General features: G+C 43.1%; 1 protein-coding gene across 2 annotated transcripts in view; it reads left to right on the forward strand.

The window, feature by feature from the left end:
- Positions 1 to 10,838: 10,838 nt before the first annotated feature.
- Positions 10,839 to 25,498, forward strand: part of LOC310637534 (regulator of G-protein signaling 8) — a gene marked incomplete at its 5' end in the record, with an annotated part of 34,127 nt that continues 19,467 nt past the window's right edge. Inside the window, 2 exons of one of the 2 annotated variants that reach the window (XM_083357991.1) lie at positions 10,839 to 10,953; positions 22,744 to 22,845. In XM_083357991.1, coding sequence (XP_083214117.1) covers positions 22,754 to 22,845 — 92 coding nt within the window. Of the gene's footprint in view, positions 10,954 to 22,729; positions 22,846 to 25,498 lie in introns of those variants that run through there. The other variant, XM_083357990.1, reaches the window with a different exon arrangement.

Raw genomic sequence — 25,498 nt, forward strand, 5'->3', positions numbered from 1 at the left:
GGATGGAAACTAGTCAAGGAGAGAAGCAACCTAGAACTAAGGAGAAACTTCCTGACAGTTAGAACAACTAACCAGTGGAACAACCTGCCTCCAGAAGTGGTGAATGCTCCAACACTGGAAGTTTTTAAGAAGAGACTGGACAGCCATTTGTCTGAAATGGTATAGGGTTTCCTGCCTTAGCAGGGGGTTGGACTAGATGACCTCCAAGGTCCCTTCCAACTTCTTCTTCTTCTTCTTCTTCTTCTTCTTCTTCTTCTTCTTCTTCTTCTTCTTCTTCTTCTTCTTCTTCTTCTTCTTCTTCTTCTTCTTCTTCTTCTTCTTCTTATTATTATTATTATTATTATTATTATTATTATTATTATTATTATTATTATTATTGAAAGAGCATGAAGCCATTGAGATCAAAGCCCTTAAGAGGCATAGAAAATGCAGGGTGATTTTGAAATGGATGAAAAACCCAGCAAAATGAACTACAGATAAAAGCAATGAAATTATTTGGTATAAAACTGAAATGAGATTTCAGAGATTTAAGAAATTTGCACGAGAATGATGATATGTCAAAGAAGAGTATTAAAATAAATGCTATAAATGACTGTGCAAGAAAAAATTGATGAAAAGGTATAAATTCTGGGGGGACTGCTGAAAATTAGTAAATGCAGATGGAGGTGTTCTAACTGGGAACGTTAAAATATAGGTATGGTTAGTTTACTGGACTGGTTGTAGAATGTATTTAATGTGTGTGAAGACTGTGTGTGTGTCTCGTGATTGGAAGAATGCTGTTAAAGGTAAAGGTAAAGGTTCCCCCGCACATGCGTGCTAGTCGTTTCCAACTCTAGGGGACGGTGCTCATCTCCGTTTCAAAGCCGAAGAGCCAGCGTTTGTCCGAGGACGTCTCTGTGGTCATGTGGCCGGCATGACTAGACGCCAAAGGTGCATGGAATGCTGTTACCTTCCCACCGTAGTGGTCCCTATGTTTCTACTTGCATTTTTATGTGCTTTCGAACTGCTAGGTTGGCAGAAGCTGGGATGAGTAACAGGCGCTCACTCTGCTACGTGGCACTCGGGATTCGACCCGCCAAACTGCCGATCTTCTGATCGACAAGCTCAGCATCCTAACCCACTGAATGCTGTTACTATTCCCCTAAACAAATAGGATGGAGGACTTTTTTTTGCTGTCTATCAGGAAACTGAGTAATGTATGAATGTGATGAAGAAATCTTCTGTTGCTTCCTGTTCCTGAATTTTATTTTTTTATTTATTTTATTTTTATTCCATTTATATCCCGCCCTTCTCCGAAGACTCAGGGCGGCTTACAAGCTTAGCAGTAGCCTTCATTTGGGTAGTAAGATCCCAAACCCCTTCTCTTCTGTTTAATTACGCATGCCCAAGATGGCGGATGTGCTCGGCTGAGCTCCGCGAGCTCCAGCTGTTAGGCATCCCTTAGGAGCCCCTCAGGGGGCCTTCGGGCCCTCCGTATTGGGGATTGGTGTCGACAGGCAGCGAGGCAGGCGACGAGGTAAGCAGTAAGGCTCTTACCTGCTGGTCTACCCGTCTGCTGGCTCTGCTATCTTCTGCACGCTCGCTTCTGCCTTTCCCGGGCTGTTTGCAGCCGGCGCCGGCGTTTTTTTCTGCTATGCTGGGCCGTTTCGAGTCTGTTGGCTCTGCTGTCTTCTGCCCGCTCGCTTCCTGCCTTTCCCGGGCCGTTTGCAGCCGGCGCCGGCGTTTTTTGCTATGCTGGGCCGTTTCGAGCCACTTTCGGCGTCGTCGTCCTCAAGCCATTTTCGGTCGGCGGAGGGGATGCCCGCGGATTCATCTTGGTGGCGGCATCGGCTTCGGCATCAGCTTCGGCATCGGCTTCGGCATTGGCTTCGGCATTGGCTTCGGCATCGGCATCGGTGACAGCGGTGTTTTCGGGCTGTATTCGGTGGCGGCAGCGGCGGCATCCTCGGGCCATGTTCAGGCCGTTTTCAGCGGTCGGTGGTTGGCAGTGGTGCGGTCGGCGGTTGGCGGTGGTGCTCTCTGGGCCTTTTGGCCCGTTTCGCTGGCGGCGGCATCTAACCCGTTTTCGGGCCGCTTTTGGCGGCGTCGGCGTCCTCGGGCCTTGCTCGGACCGTTTTCGGTGGTCAGCGGTCGGCAGTGGCGTTTTCTGGGCCTTTTGGCCCGTTTCGCCGGCGTTGTCATCTTCATGTTGCCTCGGGCCGCCTTGGGCCGCTTTCGGTGGCATCTTCGGGCCGTTTCAGTGGCGGAGAGGACGACCGCGGGTCATCTCGGTGGCAGCGATGTTTCCTGTGCCGTTTTCGGGCCACTTTCGGCGGCGACGGCGTCTTCGGGCCGTTTTAGTGGCGGAGAGGACGACCGCGGGTCATCTCGGCGGCGGCGACGGTGGCATGTGTCTCCTGTACCGTTTTTGGGCCGCTTTCGGCGGCGGCGACGGCGTCTTCGGGCCTTTTTCACCACCTTGGCCTGGCTAGCCTCTCTGCCCTGGTTATATATCTGCCTGTGTACCAACTTTCTGCCTGCCTCCCTTTCCCCTTTGGACTTAGACAGACCTGGGTACAAGCCACGGTGGGAGAGTGGCTTGGGTTTACATCTGCAGCCCCATGGAGGTGGGAGCTCTATGGGGTATGCCCTACCCAGGGTGTATATCCTGGACCACCCTCGGGAACAGAGTTGCAACCCGTCGTGAGAGGACGGGGGGGTGGCCTGTTTCTGGGGGCACCCAACTGAGTGGCAGTTAAGTTGGGTGATGGTCCAAATATTCACTTCCTCTGTTTCAATCCTCCTATTGAACTTATAAACTATGGGACCGCCTTTCCTGGACTATCCTGGACTCATATGTATCAATATACTAGCACGGACTTGTTCGCCCTCAGGGGTGCCCCCCTCTCCTGGGTGCGACCCGCCTTTTTTAACACCTCCAATCTCGATGAAGGGCCCGATTACTGGGACCCTGAGAGATGGCCGGGCAGGGGCCTTCAATATAAATTTAATAGGAGGCCCCTGGTTAATTTTTTAGTAAAAATTTTTATGGGGTTAGGAAGAGGGGTGGGAGTGGGTGGTGGTTGGCTATGGGGGGTGGTCAATCAACCGTGGCTCAGGCTAGGCCTGGGTCTGATCGCGCGGAGGGAGAGCGGGGTGTGATTGCCTCTGGGGCTCGGGAGCGGGTCGTGGGACTACTGATTACCACGACGTTGGGAAATGGCAGCAGGTGCATGAACAGAGGGCCGTATCGTTACTGGGGGGGTCATCTCCGCTACTTACAAGCGGTGAGGCGCTCCAACCCTCTGTTTCTTCCCCGAGGTCCCAGGAGCGAGGATGTGCAGCCTCTCCGAGGTCCCGGGATTTAGTTGAGGGTGAGCATGCAGACCTGGCTTGCATCACGGAGACTTGGTTGGGTCCAGAGGGTGGGGTCCCTTTGGTTGATCTCTGCCCACCAGGTTTCCGGGTGCTACACCGGCCTCGGGCTCAAGGTAGGGGCGGGGGAGTGGTGGTAGCTATCAGGGAGACCTTATGTCCGCGGGAGACCACCGTTCCTCAGATAGTCGGGTGTGAGTCTCTCTTTTTGAGATTTGGTCCGGGGGCGCAGTTGGGCTTGCTGCTGGTGTACTTTTCGCCTAGTCGTGCAGCAGCAGCCCTGCCTGAGCTACTTGATGTCCTCTCTGGGTTGGTGATTGAGTTCCCCAAACTCATAGTTTTGGGTGACTTCAATCTACCATCCCTAGGAGGTTCATCTGAGTTAGCTCGGGAGTTCATGGCTTCCATGACGGCCATGGACCTGACGCAAGTAATTTCTGAACCAACTCATGAGGGAGGCCACACCATTGACCTGGTTTTCTTATCTGGACGGTGGTTTGATGATCTTGGTGGGGGCTCTCCATTTATTATGCCCCTGTCATGGACCGATCATCATCTCCTGCAGCTGGTCTTCCGTTTTGCCACCCCCTGCCGTGGGGGTATGGAGCCAACCAGATGGTACCGCCCCAGGCGCTTAATGGATCCTGACAGGTTCCAGGCAGTGCTGGGGTCCCCACCTGCCTCCGTTGCTCACAACTCGGCGGATGCCTTAGTGGAAGCCTGGGAAAGGGCGGCCACTGAGGCACTTGACCGAGTTGTACCCTTGCGGCCCCTGACCCGGTGCAGATCCCAACGAGCTCCATGGTTCTCTATGGAGCTCCGGGAGATGAAGCGTCGGAAACGGGGCCTAGAGAGCTGTTGGAGGTCCAGCCGATCCGAATCCAACCGGTTGCGACTAAGAACCTTTATTAGGTCTTATCTCGCAGCGATGACGGCGGTGAGGTGTAATTACTTCTCTGCCCTCATCGCGTCCGCAGATAATCGCCCGGCCGCCCTGTTTAGGGTGACCCGCTCCCTCCTTAATCAGGAGGTGAATCGCTCGGATTTGGACCGGTCTGGACTCCAACTAGGCAGAGTCCGACGATCAGGACACGGGCGGTCTTGTCGATGTTATCTGGGAGGAGTTTGATTCTGTGATCCCTGAGGAAGTGGACAGGATTATGGGGAGGTTGAGCTCCACCACATGTTTATTGGACCCGTGCCCTTCTTGGCTGGTCTATGCAGCTCGGGAGAGGACACAAGGCTGGTTCCAGGCAGTCATATCTGCTTCTTTGAGTGAGGGCAATTTCCCCGCCGTCTTGAAGGAGGCGGTGGTGAGACCTCTCCTCAAGAAGCCTGTCCTGGACCCAGCTGTGTTGAATAACTTTCGTCTGGTCTCCAACCTTCGCTTTCTTGCGAAGGTTGTTGAGAGTGTGGTGGCGCATCAGCTCCCCCTGGTTCTGGATGAAGCGGATTATCTAGACCCGTCCCAATCGGGTTTCAGGCCCGGGTACAGCACGGAGACGGCATTGGTCGCTCTGGTGAATGATCTCTGGAGGGCCCGGGACAGAGGACATTCCTCTGTCCTAGTCCTATTAGACCTCTCGGCGGCTTTCGATACCATCGACCATGGTATCCTGCTGCGGCGTCTCAGGGGATTGGGAGTGGGAGGCACAGTTCTTCAGTGGTTCTCCTCCTATCTCCTGGGACGCTCGCAGTCGGTGTTGGCAGGGGGGCAGAGGTTGACCACAAGGACTCTCATTTGTGGAGTTCCTCAGGGGTCAGTCCTCTCGCCTCTCCTGTTCAACATCTACATGAAACCGCTGGGTGAGATCATTCGTGGTTTTGGAGTTGGGTATCATCAGTACGCCGATGATACCCAGCTTTTCATTTCGACCCCAAACCACCCCAGTGATGCCCTCGATGTGATGTCCCGTTGCCTGGAGGCGGTTCGGGTCTGGATGGGGAGGAACAGACTTCAGCTCAACCCTGACAAGACTGAGTGGCTGTGCATTCCGGCATCCCGGGACATTCAAAATATTCCACCTCTTTCTATGGGGGGTGAGTTTTTACCCCCCATGGATAGGGCTCGCAACTTGGGAGTCCTCCTAGATTCATGGCTTACCCTGGAAGACCATATAGTAGCCGTGACTAGGGGGGCTTTCACCCAGGTTCGCCTGGTGCACCAGTTGCGGCCCTATCTGGACTGGGATGCCCTGTGTACGGTCACTCATGCGCTCGTGACCTCTCGCCTGGACTACTGCAATGCTCTTTACATGGGAGGCTCCAACTGGTACAGAATGCGGCCGCGAGAGTTGTCTTGGGAGTTTCCCGGTACTCCCATGTTACACCTTTGCTCCGCGAGCTGCATTGGTTACCAGTTGTCTTCCGGGTGAGATTCAAGGTTTTGGTTATGGTCTTTAAGTCCTTACATGGCATGGGTCCGGAGTACCTCGGGGACCACCTGCTGCTGGCATCAACTTCCCTCCGCCCTGTGCGTTCCCACAGAGAGGGCCTCCTCAGGGTGCCTTCGGTCAGAGAATGTCGGCTGGTGGCCCCCAGGGGGAGGGCCTTCTCTGTGGGTGCTCCGGCTTTATGGAACCAACTGCCAGTTGAGCTCCGGACGGCACCGGACCTTCGCTCCTTCCGGCGCGGTCTGAAGACCCATTTATTTGAACAAGCTGGCCTGGCCTGATTGGGGGTGTCAGGGTTTTTAATGGGTTTTTATACTGCTACTGTTTTTATCTGGGCAATTGTTTAATTCTCTTTTAATTTTTGTATTTTCTATTTATATATGCCCTGTTCACCACCCTGAGTCCTTCGGGAGAAGGGCGGTATATAAATTTAATAAAATAATAAAATAAAAATAAAATAATTAGAACTCAGCCGAAAAGGGAAATTCAGGATACAAGGCTCAAAATCTCTACAATGTACAGAATACCTGAACAGGGTGTCAGGAAGATAAGCCTAACTGATGACAGTCTATTATCAATTTTTTATCAGGGAACCCTTAAAAAAAGGGGTTACCAGTGAGATGTATGGGAATGTCTGTGAAAAAAATAAATATGCCCTCTCCCATTAGAAAATTGATAAAATTACAGCTTTCTTCTTCTCCTCATGATTACTAGCAGCAGTACAAACTTTAAAGAACCAACTTTGCAAATAAGTAATTATTAATTTACTAAGTGTCAGAATACATTTATATTTCATTTCTAACTCTCTTTCTGTGCAAACCCAAATCTCACCCTCCCCCTTGGATTCTGCCATTCCCAAGGAGGAAATTGAATAAACAGGGGAGTTTATTGCCTCCATTTCCTCCCCTTAGATGTAACTTTTTGTTTATCTAGCCTTCCTTGTTGGCCATCCCAAAAAGATTGATGAAAGGCATTCTCTCTCTCTGATGTTATGAGCAACTAAGAAAGGGGGTGGGGGAATTCTGGTTTGTGTCTCCGGATGGAATGTGAAGGGGAGGGAATAATTGTGCTGCGAATGGACTGACGGTTGTCCCTTTCCCATGAGGGGCTTGCCACCTGAAATTTGACTGATCCGGAACTGACCAAATGAACTGAGGGGTGGAGTTTTGCTCGGGGACACTTTAAAAATATTGATCTGTGAAAAGGCTTTTCAGATCCTGTCTGTTATACCTTCTATCATCCATGTCTTAGTAAAAGTTCTTGCTTGGACAATCTTGCCTCCAAGAGTCTTTCTTTCTTAAGATGTGGATTGGAATGGGTTCTGACAGTAAGTTTACAATTTATTTAGAATTGTATGCCTATCCATTTCATTACAATGACTCTGGATGGCAAATTTTAAACAAAAACTATAATATAAAACCATTCAAACATGCAGTTCAGAACATACAGTTGATTAAAAAAATGGTAGCCAAGAGTAAAAGCAATATAATATGAAATCAACCCAGCCAAACTTCAGTAACTTCACAAATCCATGCCTGGGCAAAAAAAAAATCAGATTTTTCAACACTTTCTAGAAGGGCAGCAGAAGGCTAGCAGGGACCGATTGATATTAATATTATTGTGCTTTATTCTATCTATAATACCTTCACACACTGGTGACTTTTAATAGAAAGATGATTGGACATAAGGGAACAAAACTCAGTAGTATAGAACAGGGGTGTTCAATCTTGGCAAATTTAAGACTTGTGGACTTCAACTCCTAGAATTCCTCAGCCAGCAAAGCCAAGGTTGACGACCCCTGCTATAGAAGTCTGTATATAAGTTTGCCTTCTTTAAATGTCACATTTCATACACACATTATGTTAAATAAAACTATTATTATTGCTCCTACAATGAAGTTTCTGCCTGTGAAACTCTCACCTGAGTTGATTTGTTTCCTAATCTATCTGTGTTGTATTTTGGGTGGGGTCGCAGTGTCAGTGTCAATGTATACTTTGTATAATTCCTAGAAGTATTTTTGTGATTTGCCTCCACAGTGTGATAATGATGATAACGATAAAACACAATGCTTCAAGAATCTTGTCCCAATTTGCTGGTCTCCTTCATAGCTAATTGCATGGGTATTACAAGATGTTAGTTGTGATGACTTGTGTGTTTGTATCTAGCTCAGCAGCCCCCAACTTGTTGGGCACTAGGGACCGGTTTTGTGGAGAGTGTTTGTTCTGTGGACCGGGAGGTATGGTTTCATGCAATGTCCACATGTGTGCAGATGGGGCTTCACTTGCTTCCGTGGCCTGGTTCCTGGTGGGCCACAGACTGGCACTGGTCTGCAGCCTGGGCGTTGGAGACCCCTGATCTAGCCTTTGAAATCACACCAGAAAGAAAGGCCAAGCAGAATTTGGACTATTCCTGGGGACTCTTTTACAAAAGAGCCTTGGTGGAGCAGTGGGCTAATGCCTCCTTAAGTAACACCAGCTGCCTGCAATTAGTGCAGGTTTGAGTCCCACCAGGCTCAAGGTTGACTCAGCCTTCCATCCTTCTGAGGTAGGTAAAATGAGGACCCAGATTGTTGGGGGCAATAAGCTGACTTTGTAAAAATGCTGCTTGCGGGGGGGGGGGGGGCGAAAGCCCTAATAAGCAGGCATATACATAGAATGAAGGCTATTGCTAAGCACATTGATTTGTGCTTCTTAGATTGTAAGCCGCCCTGAGTCTTCGGAGAAGGGCGGGATATAAATGGGATTTTTTTAAAAAAGCATTATCAGTCTATTCTATATATACAATCTCATATTTAAACAGGTAGAAATTATTGACTCTCTGCTAAACTGGAATCATGTTGTCTCATACAATATCCATCGTATCAATAACCACATAGATTATTATTGATCATTATTGTCATAGTCTAGTTTTATATATTAAATTATATAACTGAATCAATAATTCAATTGTTTAATTAATGAATTTTAAGTTTTATAACAATTGTAATTTTTTTCTTTATTTACTGATATTTTCCATCCGCTATGTCCTTTTTCATTTTCCCCCTCTTTTATGTACTCACTTTGTTCCTTAAATGTTTTAAATCAATCAATAAATAAATAAATATTCACAACAAAAACTGCAGTTTGTTGGTGCATTCAGGATGTTACCAAGCAACCAAGTATGCAACAAATCTGGTTTGATTGAGAACTTAGGTACCAAAACAACATTGTTTGTAGCTTCAAGGCTTGTTTTATTACTCTAAAGGAAAAGACTGATTTTTGAGTTAAGTTTAACCCTGAGTAACTAGATCAAAATGCTTGCTTTGGTCATAGTGCAGGTCAGAAGGGAATCAACACTGCCGATTGGTCGGCAGAATGGAGGGATGAGAATGCTATTCAGTCTTGACTTGAAAAATATTAACTAGGAGAATTACTTGAGTTTGAGCCAGTCTGAAGCCAGTCAGAATTACTTGAATTTGAGCCAGTCTGAGTCCTACCTGTAGGACTCTTTAGTCAGTGATCTTAAATTATTTCTCTTCAAGGACCAAAATGTTTTTCATTCAAATCTTGGCCTTCTGTTCTTGCTTGTTCAATCCTGGACAAAGCTTCAATTATAGTTCTAACTAGGAAGAAGGTATACAACTTCATTGGACTAATGGCAGATTTAGAATTGAAGAGCATGTCACGGGCATTATTTATTTATTTTTATTTATTATATCCCGCCATTATTATTTTAATAAATAAATTAAGACAGTGAACACACACAATACTTCTTCCTCCATTTTCCTCACAAAAACAACCCTGTGAGGTGAACTGGGCTGAGAGAGAGTGACTGGCCCAAAGTCTCTCAGTCAACTTTTATGCCTAAGGCAGGACTCAAACTTACAGTCTCCTGGCTTCTAGTCTGGTGCCTTCGCCACTAGATCAGACTGGCTCTATCACAGAATGTTGGTATGGAAGCTAACAGAATCTGGCAGGCAGACAATAGAGTGTTGATTTACTCTTAAATAGAGCTACTCCTTGAGTGAAAAGACATCCTTTTATCATCCAATAATAAAATGTTTGACCTAACTATAACAAATGTCTCATCAAGCTTGGATTGTCATTAGTTTGCAGGGTTTTTCTTTCTTTTTAACCCCTTTAACTTTTGCATTATTTTAAGTATTCAGAGCCTACTCAGAACCGAGTTAATATAAATTACAGAAATAAACAATAACCAAGCAAACTGTAGATAGGGTGAGTGTAGCCAACTGAAAACCCTTGTAAAAAGGCTAAATCTTGGGAAATTCTCTTACTGCAAAGACTCACCATCAGAATTCTTTCCAGTTCTCATTTAAAAAAATAATAATAATAAAAGGAAGAGAAATAGGTGCACCTAAGCTGGCAGGAGATCTGCACTGATGATGATATTCAGGTGAGAGGAAGCATAAGGAAATGTGAGATAACACCAAGCTGAAGTGGGGAGGAATTAACACATTTCTCTTTATCTGACTCTATCTTTTATAAAGAATTGGCTATGCATTTATCACATAGCCGTACCCAATAAGAAACCTTCATTGTGATTTAATAGATGCAATTTGACTTTCCTGACATTGGTGCTGTTTAAGTAAGCTCAGTGATGTTATTCTTCTCTGCTTGGATCCAGCCTAGAATCTCCATGGATCTCCCATCTCACCCTAAATCCACCAAGGACTTACATTAAACACTGCAAGAAGATGCTTTATTCTAATCACTGGGATAACAATTGCATGGAATGCTTATGGGAGAGGAGAACTTCAGTCTGAATCAGCTTCAGTCTGCAAATGTTTGCCAGGCATTTGGTGAATACTCCGAGCAAAGCCTTCATTTAGCAGAATCAAAACAGATTTGCCATCAGGTGGAGAAGTAAAGAGCAAGATGAAAGAAGATGCTTCAAAAAGCTCTGATCAGGTGGACACTTCTCAAATCCCACCCAGGAAACATGTGAGCCGGCTTTGCAGTGCTGGACCTCAAGCCTGCTCAGTTAAATTGCTTTAGGGTTTTGTGAATGTGATATGCAGACGGGATGATCAGAGCTTTCAGCTGAGCTTTTGCTCAGGGGGAATACTGGGGAGGGGGGGGAACTGGGAGGTGTGTCTGTCTCTCTGTGTGGCTTTTGCCCCTGCTTAAGAGATTGCTCTGTTCTCTTCCTAGAGCCTGTCTGATCACACGCTTGGCAAAGATCTCCGGAGCAGGACAGGTCAAAGGCAGTGAGTATCTTTTCTTCTTCGTCTGTTTATTAGTGTGTCTGAGATGCTGATCTCTATTGAATTGTTTGCTCTCCCTATGTATCAGCCTTTGATACGTTCTCCTATATATATATATATATTTAAGCAGGAGTGTTTGTTACATCATTTTATTCTTCATGCTTCTTTCTGTACAGAGTAATTCCCACTGGATTTAATATGGTAGGCGACTAAATGATAACAACTTGATCTTGTTTAATGGGAAAATTACCAGCAACCTCTCACTCCCTTTTTCATTCCTCTGTCCTCAAAATCAGCACCTGGAATCCACTGGAAAGGTGTCTCTCTGCACCTATTCTGTTTACTACAATGAGGAAAGCCAGTGCTTCTGTTGAGGAAAGGACAGGTCAGAGGGGTGGAACCACCCTGGCCATCACCCAAGCAAAGTTGAAGTGACCTCTTCCATTGTCCTTCTTGTTGTTTTGTGAACGGTGATGGAATGAGCTATATGGAGCAGAAAGAGATTTCATCCAGATTTTAGCATATTCCTGCAGTACCTGAGAAATCAGAAAAAGATTAAAATCCTTCTTGAATCCGAGAGGAGCTGGAGAGATAAATAATAAAAAGGGGGGGAATAATACAAAATATGGAGATTATTCACCTGAATCCTGGCAAATAGGGCACAGTTTAGCAGAGAAAAATATGAATGGAAATTATTATGGATGGTATGAAGCAGCAGAAGAGTTCCCCCTCCCACCCCCACTTAGTGAAATGAGACCCAAATGACACCTCAGCAAAAGTTTGAAATGTTTGCAAGCTGATCCTGCAGAGAGAAGAACAAGGTTGTCTCTCTCTCTCCCCTGCCAACCTCCAAATCCAAAACCAGAGTGACAGGGAAGGTCAAATTCTTGGTCAGGCATTTGGAGCACAAATGGAGACATGGCAGAGGAGTCAAGCCAGTTTTTCTCACTGACTGTGGAATCCAGGAAGCAGCATTAGATGATCCAAATGGTTAAGGTGGGGAGCTGGGTTTATGTTAATGAAGGCTTTCAAAGGGACTTCAGAAATTGCAGGGATTGATTTCAGCTAAAGCCAAGCCAGGGAGTTGGGATGGGGGATTTAAAGAAACCCATTTGCTGGCCAGTAGTGCTCTCTCTCATTAGGTTAGATGGAATGAGCTTCTCTATGTGAGCATGTATGTATTTTAATTTAATCAGATTTTTAATGGATGTTGGAATTAACCACTGGGAACCCACTTTAGATTTTTTTTTGAATGCCTTGAAACCCCATGTCATTACTTCTCTGCTGCCCATCTTTTTTAATCTTTGTTTTTCTCTTGGAGCAGCAAAGGAGGCAAATTATGGGATCATTCTAGCAGAGAGATGCTAAAAATACAGAGTAACTGCATCCATTATAAATTGGATGCAACTAACAAGACAAATAGATTGTTCCATTCCCAACAACTCACCAGTAATAACTCTGTGCCATTTTGAAGCCCTTCACATGTGTTCTGTCAATAATCCCCAGCAAGCTAACCCTCAAAGACAGGCCAAAACCACATTCTTTTTACAGGAAGCATAGCTTGTCTAAGGTTGCTGGTGGTTTTGAACCCAAGGCGAGATTTAAGCCAGGGATTTCTTTTACCTTAATTTGTCTCTATATCTCTCTTTTTTATTACTGGCCCTCAGCTACCGATAAGGGACTGCAGCTGAGAGATACTATCTATTCACCTTTAAAAAATGTCTGCAATGCTCTTCCTTCCCCCCCCCCCCAATCTCAGTCTGTCATTCCTGTCTGCAACATTAGCTCCATTCTTAACTTGTTTTTTTAAAAGACATTATTTCTTGATTCTTCTTATACATAAGCAAGAATTCTGCACTTGGGAACTGCATTTACATTCTGGAGAGATATGATTTAATGTTAAGCATTATTCAACTTTATAAAATATAAAAGGATCTACCTATACCTCTGGTTGATGATTTCATCCCCACCTGACTTACTTTTAACTTCTTAAGAAAAACCAAGTTGTTAGCATGAGGCCTCCTGGGTCAGGGGCCAGCTTCATATTGGGCAGAATGAGATGACTATTTGAAGTAGTGAATGTTGCCCAAGAGGCAGGAATTGACATGGCAGTCTTGAAACATAGAACTGGGTATGCTTTGCAGTTGTCCTATGTTTGTTAAGTTGTTCTTGGACATAGAGGAGGATGTTAATGTTGAAGTAAGATTCAATTGCCAAACTAGTTGCATTTTGTACATAGAACAGGAAGGAGGAAGTGTCTCCCTTGCTGCAGGCTACAAAATTTAGAATAGAATAGAGCTAGAAGGGACCTTGGAGGTCTTCTAGTCCAGCCCCCTGCTCAGGCAGGAGAACCTATACCATTTCAGATAAGTGAATATCCCAGGGTGGGACTTCAACTCCCAGAATTCCTGAGCCATCCATTCTGGCTCAGGAATTCTGGGAGTTGAAGTCCAGAAGTCATAAAAGAGCCAGGTTTCTCCACCCCTGGAGTCTTAAAAACCTCCAGTGACAGAGCACCCAGGATTTCTGAAAATGTCTTTAGGGTGGACCTGCTGGATGAGAACTAAAGAGAGACATGGAGGTAAGACCTTCAGGACCAAACCACTCAGTATGTAGTCCAGCTTCCTCCAGACTGGATATGTGAAATTCTCTAGCTATCTTTTCCATTGCAGAGGATGTGAGCAATTGATATTCATGCACCAAATCTCTCAGGTTGAGCAAGGGTGTGCGAACCTGAAATAGGCTTGATTGCACTACAAAAAGTCATTGAAGAGAGTTTTGAAGGAAAAATTAAGTAGGTGTGGATAGAAGTAAGCTTTTCCCACCTGTCTATTTAGCTCTGCAAATGCCCCACTGAAGTGCCTCCTTCTTTGCCAGGGAGATTTCTACTTTAGGATCAGCTAGATGTTTTTACAGACAATGAGGATATTTGCAAAAGAGGGAATAATGGAAGTCTGAAGCCTCTATCTTTCCTTCTTTTGTTGGGACAGGATTGGAAATCTGAATTTGCAAAGGTAACACACAATTGCACTGTGTGCCATTAGCTATTACTGTGACTCTCACCAGTTTATTTCCAGGTTATTATTTCAGCAATTGCATTTCCTTTGCTCTTAATGCCTTTTGACAAATGTCTTTGTCAACATTCACACCCAATATATTGCCTTGTTGTCTCTATACATGCTCAGCTTTACTCCTTGCTTGAAAAAACTGCATGTGAATATTTGAAATAATTTAAGAGGTAGAAATACTTTAAGGCCACATGCAACCCCCTCCCCCTATTCTTTCTTTGACAGGCTGGTTTCAATGCCAGCTTTTCCTTAGCTTCTTTAGAAGACCCTCAACCTTGATGTAAAGAATCAATAGCTTACCCTCCTTAAATCAGCTTGACCCTTGAGACTTCCTCTTCCATTTAATAGTTTTGCTCGCTGGTAACCTATCTCCTGTAGCTTAAACTTAGTGACAGAAAAATAGCAAAAACAGCACCTTCTGCTGGGAGCAATCTTGTGAACAACTACAATGGAATTCTGTGGTTACTTCCAATGGAAAAGTGTATTTACTGAGTTAATAATTGCTTTGCTATTTTGCCACTCTTTTTAAACCAATAATTGTCAATATTTTGTATCTTAAATTTCAGCAACTGCTTAAAGACTTTGGGTCAGTAAAGTAAAGAAAATACCCCATTTTTTTTAAAAAAAAATGTCCCAACATGTTTACAAAAATTTGTTGTTACTTAGTCATCAAATTTATATGGCTACCCATCTCACAACAAATTACTCTGGGCAGCGTACAACAAATATATAAAAACAATCATTATAAAAATATTAACAATCATTATTAAAAATTTAAAATATACAAACCAGAAGGCACAGACAGAAACTCTCAAAGCCTCCAGGCACTGGGATAAGACATTCATGACATTGTTTAATTCACCAGGGGCAGAGATATACAATTGGGTATCATCGGCTGATACCTCACCCCAAGGCGTCACCCAGTGGTCTCGTGGATGTTAAATAGGAGAGAAAGCATCAAACTCTATAGCACCCCATATAGCAGGGGCCAAAGATGGGACTTCTCTCCAATCATCACTGACTAGAATTGACCCCAGAGAAAGGAGGTGAACCAGCATAATATGAGCTGCCCATTCTTAATCCTCTGAGCTAATCCAGGAAGATTCCATGGTTGATAGTACTGAAAGCCATAGAAGGATCAAATGGGGTAAAAGATGGATGCTGAACCCACCAACTAACCATGCCAGAGATCATCCAAAAGTGCAACTAATGCTGTTGAGTCTGAATCCTTACTGAAAAAGATCCAAATACTGTAGTCCACTTCTTCCAAAGTTCTCTGAACCTGCTTAACAACCACCTTCTCAATCACCTTCCCCAAAAGGAGAGGTTAAATATTGGATGAATATTGTCCAGTATGGTGGGTTCCGGTGATCATTTCTTGTAAAAGGGAAAACCAAGGCATTTTAAGAGGTAGAGGAACAATCCTCTCATTAACCACCATTAGACCCGCTTACATAACACCCAGTGGTCACTTTTGCAGGCCAGGAGGGACATAGATCAAAAGAGGAGGTGAATGAACTCACATCCTAAGGGCCCTGTCCACTTTCTCATATCCAACAGGTTCACACTGTTCCCAGGTAATTGAGCAAGACTCCTTCTCAGGCATGTCCTCTGGACCTGCAACAAAGTTGGCATCCAACTATAAGCAAATCCAAGCAACTTGTCCAATAAATGCTGAGCAAATTCCTCTGTATGCCCAGCAAGAGGGCTTGTGTCACACAAAAGAGGGCTGCAGGGCAGCAATCTATGAACACAATAAGGATTGAGAAGTATTGAGATTTTGCACCCTTATCACCACAAGATATGCATTAATAATAGCTTTAATCCCTGTTTGGTTGAGTTCATCTTTTGTTAGTGCTAGTGATGTTCTAGACATTTCTCATTTTATTTCCTTCTACTCCTGTGTGGATCATGGGGTGAGGTTGGATGGATGCACTCTTACTCTAGGTAGCAACCAAGGCTTGGATAAACCATACAGCAAACCAACATGGAAAGCCCCAGCTCTTTCATCTAGGTCCATCAGACACTGGAGGCAGACCAGCCTCTGTGCAGTGGATAATGGCATTAGAGAATTCCATGGAAATCAGGGCATTATCTTACCATGACCAGGAAGACATCATGAGCTTCTGCAGTTTCAGATCACATACTACTCCAACAAGAACACCAAATCTGCAGGGTTGGGTTTTTTTTTTGTTTACAATAATTTTAAAGACTTAATTCAAATTTTGTAAACGAATTGTGTCCCACCATATTACTGAATTCCGCTTGTGGAACATTTATCACTGGACGAGGATCATTATTTTAAATAATCAAAAGCCATAGTAGTCTTATCTCCCCTGGGGTTTTGAATTCTGGAATATATATTGATGCCCATCCTTACAAGTGAATCGTATGAACACAATATAGTAAAACTGCTGTTGACACAACAGTAATAGTTAACAAAAACACCTTTTTTACTTTTCTCAAGCTTAATTACCCAATTTTCATTCATTTTTGTAAGTTCCACATTCGTGGAATTTGACATGATGCTCCAAAGGTCAACTTCCAAAGATCATAATTTTCTATTTTTTCCCCTCTGTGTTCAACTCTAGTCTATCCCCAGAGAGAAAAGGAAAAGGATAAAGCTCTCATAGGCTGGGAAAACAGCAGAGCAGTACATTTTAAACTGCAGGTGGAAGAATTGTTTCTGTAAATATAATGGAATATTAGCACATCAAGAGCTTGAACATCTCTGTGATGTGGTATTTCACTACATAACAAAACTTCTCAAGTAGGGTCAGCTCAACTATCATTTGCTTTTGGATTGAAGTTGTAGACTGATGGGAACACTGTCTCTGTCCCCCAACTGTTCTTTTCTCTTTCCACTTCACACATTTTGAGCTCCTGCTTCTCTGTCTTGGACATTATAACCATCCAAGGTGAGGCATCCTACAGCTTTGCTGCATCTCTCTACATATTATCATTGCCTCCTTCAGTTTCCTGCTCTGACCCCAAAGGAATTTAACCAGCACTGCAGTACTGCATGTCATCTGCTTTAAATAAGTGATTGTGAGCTTTTCCCAGTATTTTACCTACAAAAAGTGGTGGGTGGAGAACTTTATATTGAAGGCATCAAATTCAGGCCAACCCAAGGATTTGAATAAATCTCTACTAGGTACTTTTCCATAAGAGTCACACAGCATTTGTTTTTCTGACTTGCTGGCTTTCAGGGGTGTCAAACTCAATTTCATTGAGGGCCGCATCAGCATTGCGGTTGTCCTCAAGGGGCCGGGTGGGTATGGCCAGGGTGGGTGTGGCCTACTGGGTGGGCGTGGCTAGAATGCATATGGCCTACTGGGTGGGCATGGCCAGCTCTACATCGTTTGCATCAAGGGTGCCTATGGGGGCCTGGGGGGGAATGGGACAGATCTGAGGGTCTCTGGCAGAAGGAGGGTCTCTGGGCCAGGGCCAAGGCAGTGGGGGCCGTTCCCTCACTGTTTCCAGGATGGCTTCGCGGGCCACATGAAACCACTTCACGGGCCGGATCTGGCCCCCGGGCCTTGTGTTTGACATGTCTGCTTTAGTGTAACCTTGTCCTTTGGTGACCTCTTTAGACTAGGGCATTATGCAGTTCTTTGTATAAAGGGTATGCCCTGCTTGGGCCATCACTATGCCAAAGTAGGACTAAGGAAACTTGGGTTCAAAACCTGGTTCACTCACTCAGATCAGCCTACCTCATAGAGTTCTTTAAGCAGAAATTGGGGGCTCATGAACTTATTAAAGAAAAGGCAGATATGTATATAATTAATTGACACATATGTTTTTTTGCTAAATGAACAGATTATACTGTGATAACAACCAAATTAGAACTTACCCATCTTTTGGGCTGGTAAATACAATATAATGTGCTTGGGATGGTTCTTCTGATTCTGTTATTTGTTACTTGGTGTGCAATTATGCCAATGCTTGTATTAGTTTGAAGGATACTTTTTGCCAGCAAGAAAAGAACAGACTTGTCATCTATCTGCAGACAATGCAGAGAGTTCTTAAAGAGAATATCTGGGTAGACTAAAGCTGCACTTTTCATGGATGGAAATGGATTTTAACTGATGCTGCTTTGAGTTAAACATTCGCTTGTTCCTGTTTTATGAAGCCATTTTGGTGATATGAAATTGATGTAATAGCTTTTTCTTTCAATTTTTAAATCATAAATTTTCCAGTATTACAAAGAGTGATCACCTGATGATATGCAAATATATTTAAATCTAAATTTATTGTTGTATGAATATTATTGGATGGAAAGCCAGCTAAATCACTTTCAAATTGCACAACAATCCTAACAATAAGCTTTCATGACCGGAGAAGAAATAGTTATCATTTTGAAATTCTTTAAACAAAAGGATCTGACTGCTCTGTACATTTTTTTGGCTACTAGCTACTAAAATCTTATTTGACGAAGTACAGGTACAAGTGCTGGAAATAATGCTAAAGCTATTTCTATTGTTATGAAGGAGCTAAATGCTGTGGAGTGGGCTGCATGGCTCCAGCCAGATAATTAGTTTATTCAGCAACATTTAGATTTGCTCTAAAATTACATTAAAATATTCAATAAATAGAAACTAGCCAAGAATGCTGATAACAGAAGGGAGATGTGGGCACAGTGAAATTATCTCAGAGACAGTGCCAAAGCTTTCTGCAGAAGCTTCCCATATGGCATTGATAAATGTCATTTTATATTTAACTGTGCAGTGGTACAAAGTTCTTGTAGGCTGTTTCAGAATGAAATTAACAGAAAAAAATCCTTTGAGGTTAGGAAAGGTCAAGAGAAGGAGATAAACGTCTGTAGAGATCTGGGACATTTCTGAGCTGATACAGTTTGGGGCTGTAGTTTTCAAGGTTTTTTGAGAGGATCATTGAAAAATGTATGAGAATTCCTCAACAAGAACAAAAGCCCTAGTTTCCTAAAAAAAGTAGCCTATATGAACTTCCTCTTCTTTGTCCAGCACAGTGGACAGGAAGCCAGGGTAGATTCTGAGAAGCTATGCTCATCCACATACAACTGAATCATCATAGCTAACCAAACAACCGAGCTCACTTGATCACTGTTTTTGTTGTCATAGTTTCCCTAACCCTATCCAAAAGGCTTTTCTATATATATATTATTACTGTCTATAAGAGGAGGAAAATTTGAGGTTTGTCGTTAGGACACTGAGCTTGTCGACCACATGGTCGGCAGTTTGGTGGGTCGAATCCCGAGTGCTGCGTAACAGAGTGAGCGCCTGTTACTCGTCCCAGCTTCTGCCAACCTAGCAGTTCGAAAGCACGTAAAAATGCAAGTAGAAAAATAGGGACCACTATGGTGGGAAGGTAACAGCGTTCCGTGCGCCTTTGGCGTCTAGTCATGCCGGCCACATGACCATAGAGACGTCCTCGGACAAGCACTGGCTCTTCGGCTTTGAAACGGAGATGAGCACCGGCCCCTAGAGTCAGAAACAACTAGCTCACATGTGCGGGGGAACCTTTACCTTTACTTTACCTATTAAAAAAATGTGCACATGTGTATGTGTGTTAAATCCCCTCTGGGTTTGCCTGCATTGTGACCCCTTTCAAGCAACCCTTACCCAGTTATTCCGGAGCACAAAAGAAGGGGACAGATGCATAGATGTATGCTTCTTTAACCAGTATATATTTTGTCACTCTGTGTCATGGAGAGAAATGGAGATGACTCCCTTTTCGCCCTCCACATTTGCACTGGCTTACCTAGTTTGATTTAGCCAACTATTGTGAAGGCAAAAGGCTGAGGATCTTATGAGAGAAGTGGAATTAGGCCATATGGCCTCTTCTCACTTTCCTCTCTACTTGAACTGTGGCTGGGTCACATTCATTAAAATAGGACATTTATTACTCTGTCTTTCAACCTCAATAAGAAGGTTCATACCCATTCAGCTTTATAAGCATGATGAAAAGGGAAAATGGAAAGAAAACTCAAACCTTTCAACCTTATCTTGCTCTGTCTATGGGGTTGCTTAAGAGTTATTTCTAAGGTTGATTCATTTCTCAAAACTGAGGGAGATGGTGTTGAAAATGAAAAAAATAATTTGGATTGTAGAGTTTTTGGCACTCCATCTGCTTTAAGAGTGATCTCCCAGGTGTAAAAAGAGCCATATTAAAGTTTTTAAAATAATTAAATAATTTAAAAGAACATCAATAAAATTTTAATTGGTTATGACTTAAAATAGAGATACAAAGTAGGTCTTTGTGTTTTCTCTTGAGCTATAACTTATTCTTTCTAATGTCTCTCTAGAAGCCTTGGGAAAGTGGAGGGACATACATTCAATCTCAAATTATTATGACCTTATATTTGTCATGATTTCTAAAGTCATGATTACATAAATCTCTTGGCTTCCATAAACTAGCTGCTTTGGATCCATTGTCCACAATTACTAGGATTTTGCAGCCCTCATAATGCCAGTCTGAAATATAACTTTTGTTTTAGACTTTATAGATGCCAGATAAAACATTTCCTCTCCCATGTTGGTCTTCAAAAATGAGAGTTTGAGCTTACATGGTAGAGCAGGGCTTAACCAGTAAATAGAATTTCAGTAGCACAAGGCTAATAAAAGCCATACATCTTTTTGAACCATCAGAATAGGTAGCAACTGGTTTCCCTGTATCCAGTTTTCTTTAATGCTTTGCATCCTTTACAATGTGCAGTACAAGGCACACTTCCCTTCCCTTTCCTTCAATGCTTCCTTTAAGGAAAACCATTGGAACTAATAGAATTAGAGTTCTATTTCCTGCAGGCAACAGTCCAGAGAGGTGTATGCATACATGTAAAATGCACACAAACACAGGGAGAAGTACGATTTGCAAGTAGACTTCACTTCCCCTAGTTTTCAAGTTATTTCTTAGAAAAATGTGATAGTAGCTTGGAGGGGTCTTTTTAGGCCAAGAAATCTGAGAGATAACCAGAGGCAGATCATGTCTAACAGATAATGCCTAGCTTTATTTATTTGATTGTCAAATTCTATTCTCCAATATTCTTATTTTAAAAAGTGTTCCTGTCAGTGCTTTTTTTGTAAAAGAAAAAGGTGCCGGAACTCACACATGTCATACAACCCGCCTTGCCTACCCTACAAGGTTCCATCCAAAAAAGGTGCCGGAACTCCGTTCTGAGCGTTCTATGACAAAAAAAAGTCCTGGTTCCTGTCATTCAGCTGAAATGTATCTTGCTATAGTTCAGGTCTATTACATCTGCTCTGAGAAGCTGCTAAGAACAAACCTTTCTTCTTTTCTACTGGTCAATTCAAGAATTAGAATAGTTGAAAGAGTCCCTACAATAAAAAGGAACTTTCTGCTCTCATCATCAATTGCTATAATTTCTTTTGTTATAGTTAGTTCCTCAGTAGCCTATTTCTTAACCCATTGAAAGTTTTGCAGTGCCCCTAATGAGTGATGAGTCAGCAGTTAAAGACACTGAGCATGTCAGCTGGAAAGCTGATAGTCTGAGTTCGAGACCTGAGCACTGCATGATGGAGTGAGTTCCTGTTACTTGCTCCAGCTCCTGACAACCTAGCAGTTTGAAAGAATGCAAATGCAAATAGATAAATAGGTACCACTTCAATGGGAAGGTAACAGCATTCCGTGCACCTCACCTTATAGTCATGCTGCCCACATGACTATGGAAATGTCCTCAGACAACGCTAGCTCCCCCAGATAAGAAATGGAAATGAGCACTGACCCCTAGAGTTGGACATGACTGTGCAGGAGAAACCTTTACCTTTAATGAGTGATATATCAGTTTTATAAATAGAATAAGTCAAAGTTATATAACATAGTCAGCTTACTGAACCTAAGTAGCTCTGATTGGTGCCTGGGTTGGCTTTCCATATATTCTCAGAAGGGAAAGACAGCACCAAAAATATCTTCCTATTTATAAGGTTATCTTCCTAAAATTGTTTTTACGACCTGTTTTAGCCCATTCCTGAAGCAAATATCTCAGTGAAATTGACTGGCAGTAAAATAAATTAGAAGAGACAAAAGAAAACCTTTTTTTCTCGGTGACTAATGTATGGAATTTGTTGCCAGGAGACAAGAGGTGGTGCCTTTGGAAAGTGTTAGTTAACAAAGCTAGTAGTTAAATGGAATTTCTGTTTAGTTGGTTGGTTGGTTGGTTGATTAGTTAAAAATATACATGTGCATGCATCTCTCTCTCTCTCTCTCTCTCTCTTACTTTAACAACACCACAGAGATTTGAAGCAGTTGTAAAGATACACAATAAAAAGATCAAATAGATAAGCAGGTGTTTTTAAATTATAGAAATAGTACAAAAAACAATAACCTGGAGCAAGCATTAGGAATGAGGTTTTAGGGCTTAAAGTAAAAGCCACTGTAAAAATGATTTTGTAAAGAGCATGTAAAACGTATCAGCTTTGCAGCTTAAGGTATTATACAACTGAGGTCCCTCAAGATCCTAAGTTTCTGTGAGGCTGATGTAGGTAAAGATGCTCTTTTGGGATTGTTTACCACTTTCAAGTAAATGAACAATACAAAACGACTTTCTTGCTCTTCTTGTGGGCTTTCAGAAAGCATCTGGCCAGCCAGTATTTAACAGAGAATACAGAGATAAATGGAATCAATGTCTGAGGAAGAACAGATCTTTCTTGTGTTCTTATGCACTAATGTTAATTGTTATCCCTTTTCCTTCTCTCCCATTTGCTCCCCTATCGTGTATGACCGACTGCAGAAACAGAGGGATGAGGACTCGCCTGGGCTGTCTGTCTCACAAGTCAGACTCATACAGCGACTTCACAGCCATCCTTCCGGATAAACCAACTCGAGCTTTGAAGTAAGTTGGGGCCTTTGTTTTCAGGGAGGGATCCCTTTCTCCTTTTTTTTTCTTTGCCAATGACCTACTGATTAACCATTTTCAGGAGACACAGGAGGAATCTTTAAAAAGATGAATATTTAATGATTTAATGAATGAGAATAAAAATATTTACAAATTTCCACTGACCACAGCAAGCATGGCTTCCTATATACCATTTTCAAGAAGACAATTGGAAACTTACCAAGATAGGGAGAAATGCAATCACTGGCAAGAAGGACTATATGGGAAAAATGGTATCAAAAAGATGAGAAGTATGTAGGAATGCTCTGATGCAAGGGCTGCAATTAAGTACCTGCATCGATAGGAGTCCCCTTCATGGATTACTGCCTTGTCGTGGTGAAGGGGCTTGCATAATTCAATGAAGCTATGAGCGATGCCATGCAGGGCCACCCAAGACGGACAGGTCATAGCAGAGAGTTCTGACAAAATGTGATCCACTGGAGAAGGAAATGGCAACCCACTCCAGTATCTTTGCCATGAAAACCCTATGGACAGTACCAAAAGGCAAAATGATATGACGCTGGAAGATGAGCCCCTCAGGTCGGAAGGCATCCAATATGCTACTGGGGAAGAGCAGAGGGCTAGTACTAGTAGCGCCAGAAAGAATGAAGCGACTGGGCCAAAGCCGAAAGGACGCTCAGCTGTGGATGTGTCTGGTGGTGAAAGGAAAGTCCGATGCTATAAAGATTTTTTCTCCATAGGAACCTGTAATGTAAGATCCATGAATCAAGGAAAGCTGGACGTGGTTAAACAAGAGATGACAAGACTGAATATCGACATCTTAGGTATCAGCGAACTAAAATGGACAGGAATGGGTGAATTTAATTCAGATGACCATCAGGTATACTACTGCGGGCAAGAATCCCTCAGAAGAAATGGAGTAGCCTTCATAGTCAATAAAAGAGTAGGAAAAGCAATACTGGGATACAATCCTCAAAATGACAGAATGATCTCAGTTCGAATGCAAGGCAAACCATTCAATATCACAGTAGTCCAAGTCTTCCCCAACCACCGGTGCTGAAGAGGATGAAATTGACCAGTTCTATGAAGCCCTACAGCACCTTATAGAACTAACACCAAAAAATGATGTCCTTATCATCATGGGGGATTGGAATGCTAAAGTAGGAAGCCAAAAGATAACTGGAATAACAGGCAAGTTTGGCCTTGGAGTACAAAATGAAGTAGGACACAGGCTGACAGAATTTTGTCAAGAGAATACGATGGTCATAGCAAACACTCTTTTCCAACAACCCAAGAGACGGCTCTACACATGGACATCACCAGACAGTCAACACAGAAATCAGATTGACTATAGGGACCTAACAGAGGCGTAAGAGATTAAGAAGAGGTGGCAAAATTACACAGAAGAACTATACAAGAATAATCTTAACGTCCCTGATAATCACAATGAGGTGGTCACTGACCTCGAGCCAGACATCCTAGAATGTGAAGTGAAGTGGGCCTTAGAAAAGCTGAGCAACAACAAAGCTAGTGGAGGTGACAGTATTCCAGCTGAGCTATTCAAAATCTTAAAAGACAATGCAGTAAAAGTGCTACACTCAATTTGCCAGCAAATTTGGAAAACTCAACAGTGGCCACAGGATTGGAAAAGATCAGTTTACATTCCAATTCCAAAGAAAGGCAGTGCCAAAGAATGTTCAAACTATCGTACCATTGCACTCATTTCTCATGCTAGTAAAGTTATGCTTAAAATCCTACAAGCTAGACTCCGGCAGTATGTGGATCGAGAACTACCAGAAGTACAGGCAGGATTTCGAAGAGGCAGAGGAACTAGAGATCAAATTGCCAACATACCCTGGATCATGGAGAAAGCTAGAGAGTTCCAGAAAAACATCTACTTCAGCTTCATTGACTATGCTAAAGCCTTTGATTGTGTGGATCATAACAAACTCTGGCAAGTTCTTAAAGAGATGGGTGTACCAGACCATCTTATTTGTCTCTTGAGAAACCTATATGTGGGCCAAGAAGCTACAGTGAGAACTGGACATGGAACCACTGATTGGTTCAAAATTGGGAAAGGAGTCCGGCAAGGCTGTATACTGTTGCCCTGCCTATTTAACTTATATGCAGAACACATCATGAGAAAGGCAGGGCTAGATGAATCAAAAGTTGGAATTAAGATTGCTGGAAGAAATATCAACAACCTAAGATATGCAGATGATACCACTCTAATGGCAGAAAGTGAAGAAGAACTAAAGAGCCTCTTGTTGCGGGTGAAGAAGGAGAGTGCAAAACTTGGGTTGAAATTTAACATTAAGAAAACCAAGATCCTGGCATCCGGCCCTCTTAATTCCTGGCAAATAGATGGGGAAGAAATGGAGGTAGTGACAGATTTTTATTTGCATACTGATGTCATAATGCATGTGTCATCATTGCCCCCCCCTTCCACACACTCCTGATATCCACAAGGAGAATGATATGGACATTTTAATAGCAAATATAGCTTTATACTTTAAATGGGTTAATTTACAGAATGCATCCAAAATTCAGCACTCATGATTACCATGGAATTGAAATTTGGCAAATTTTATAAAACATATGCCATAAAAATGATCATAAAACAGTTTATGACATTATATAAAATGTCATA

This window comes from Vipera ursinii, assembly GCF_947247035.1.
Source record: "Vipera ursinii genome assembly, chromosome: 3".
Taxonomy (NCBI): Eukaryota; Metazoa; Chordata; class Lepidosauria; order Squamata; family Viperidae; genus Vipera; species Vipera ursinii.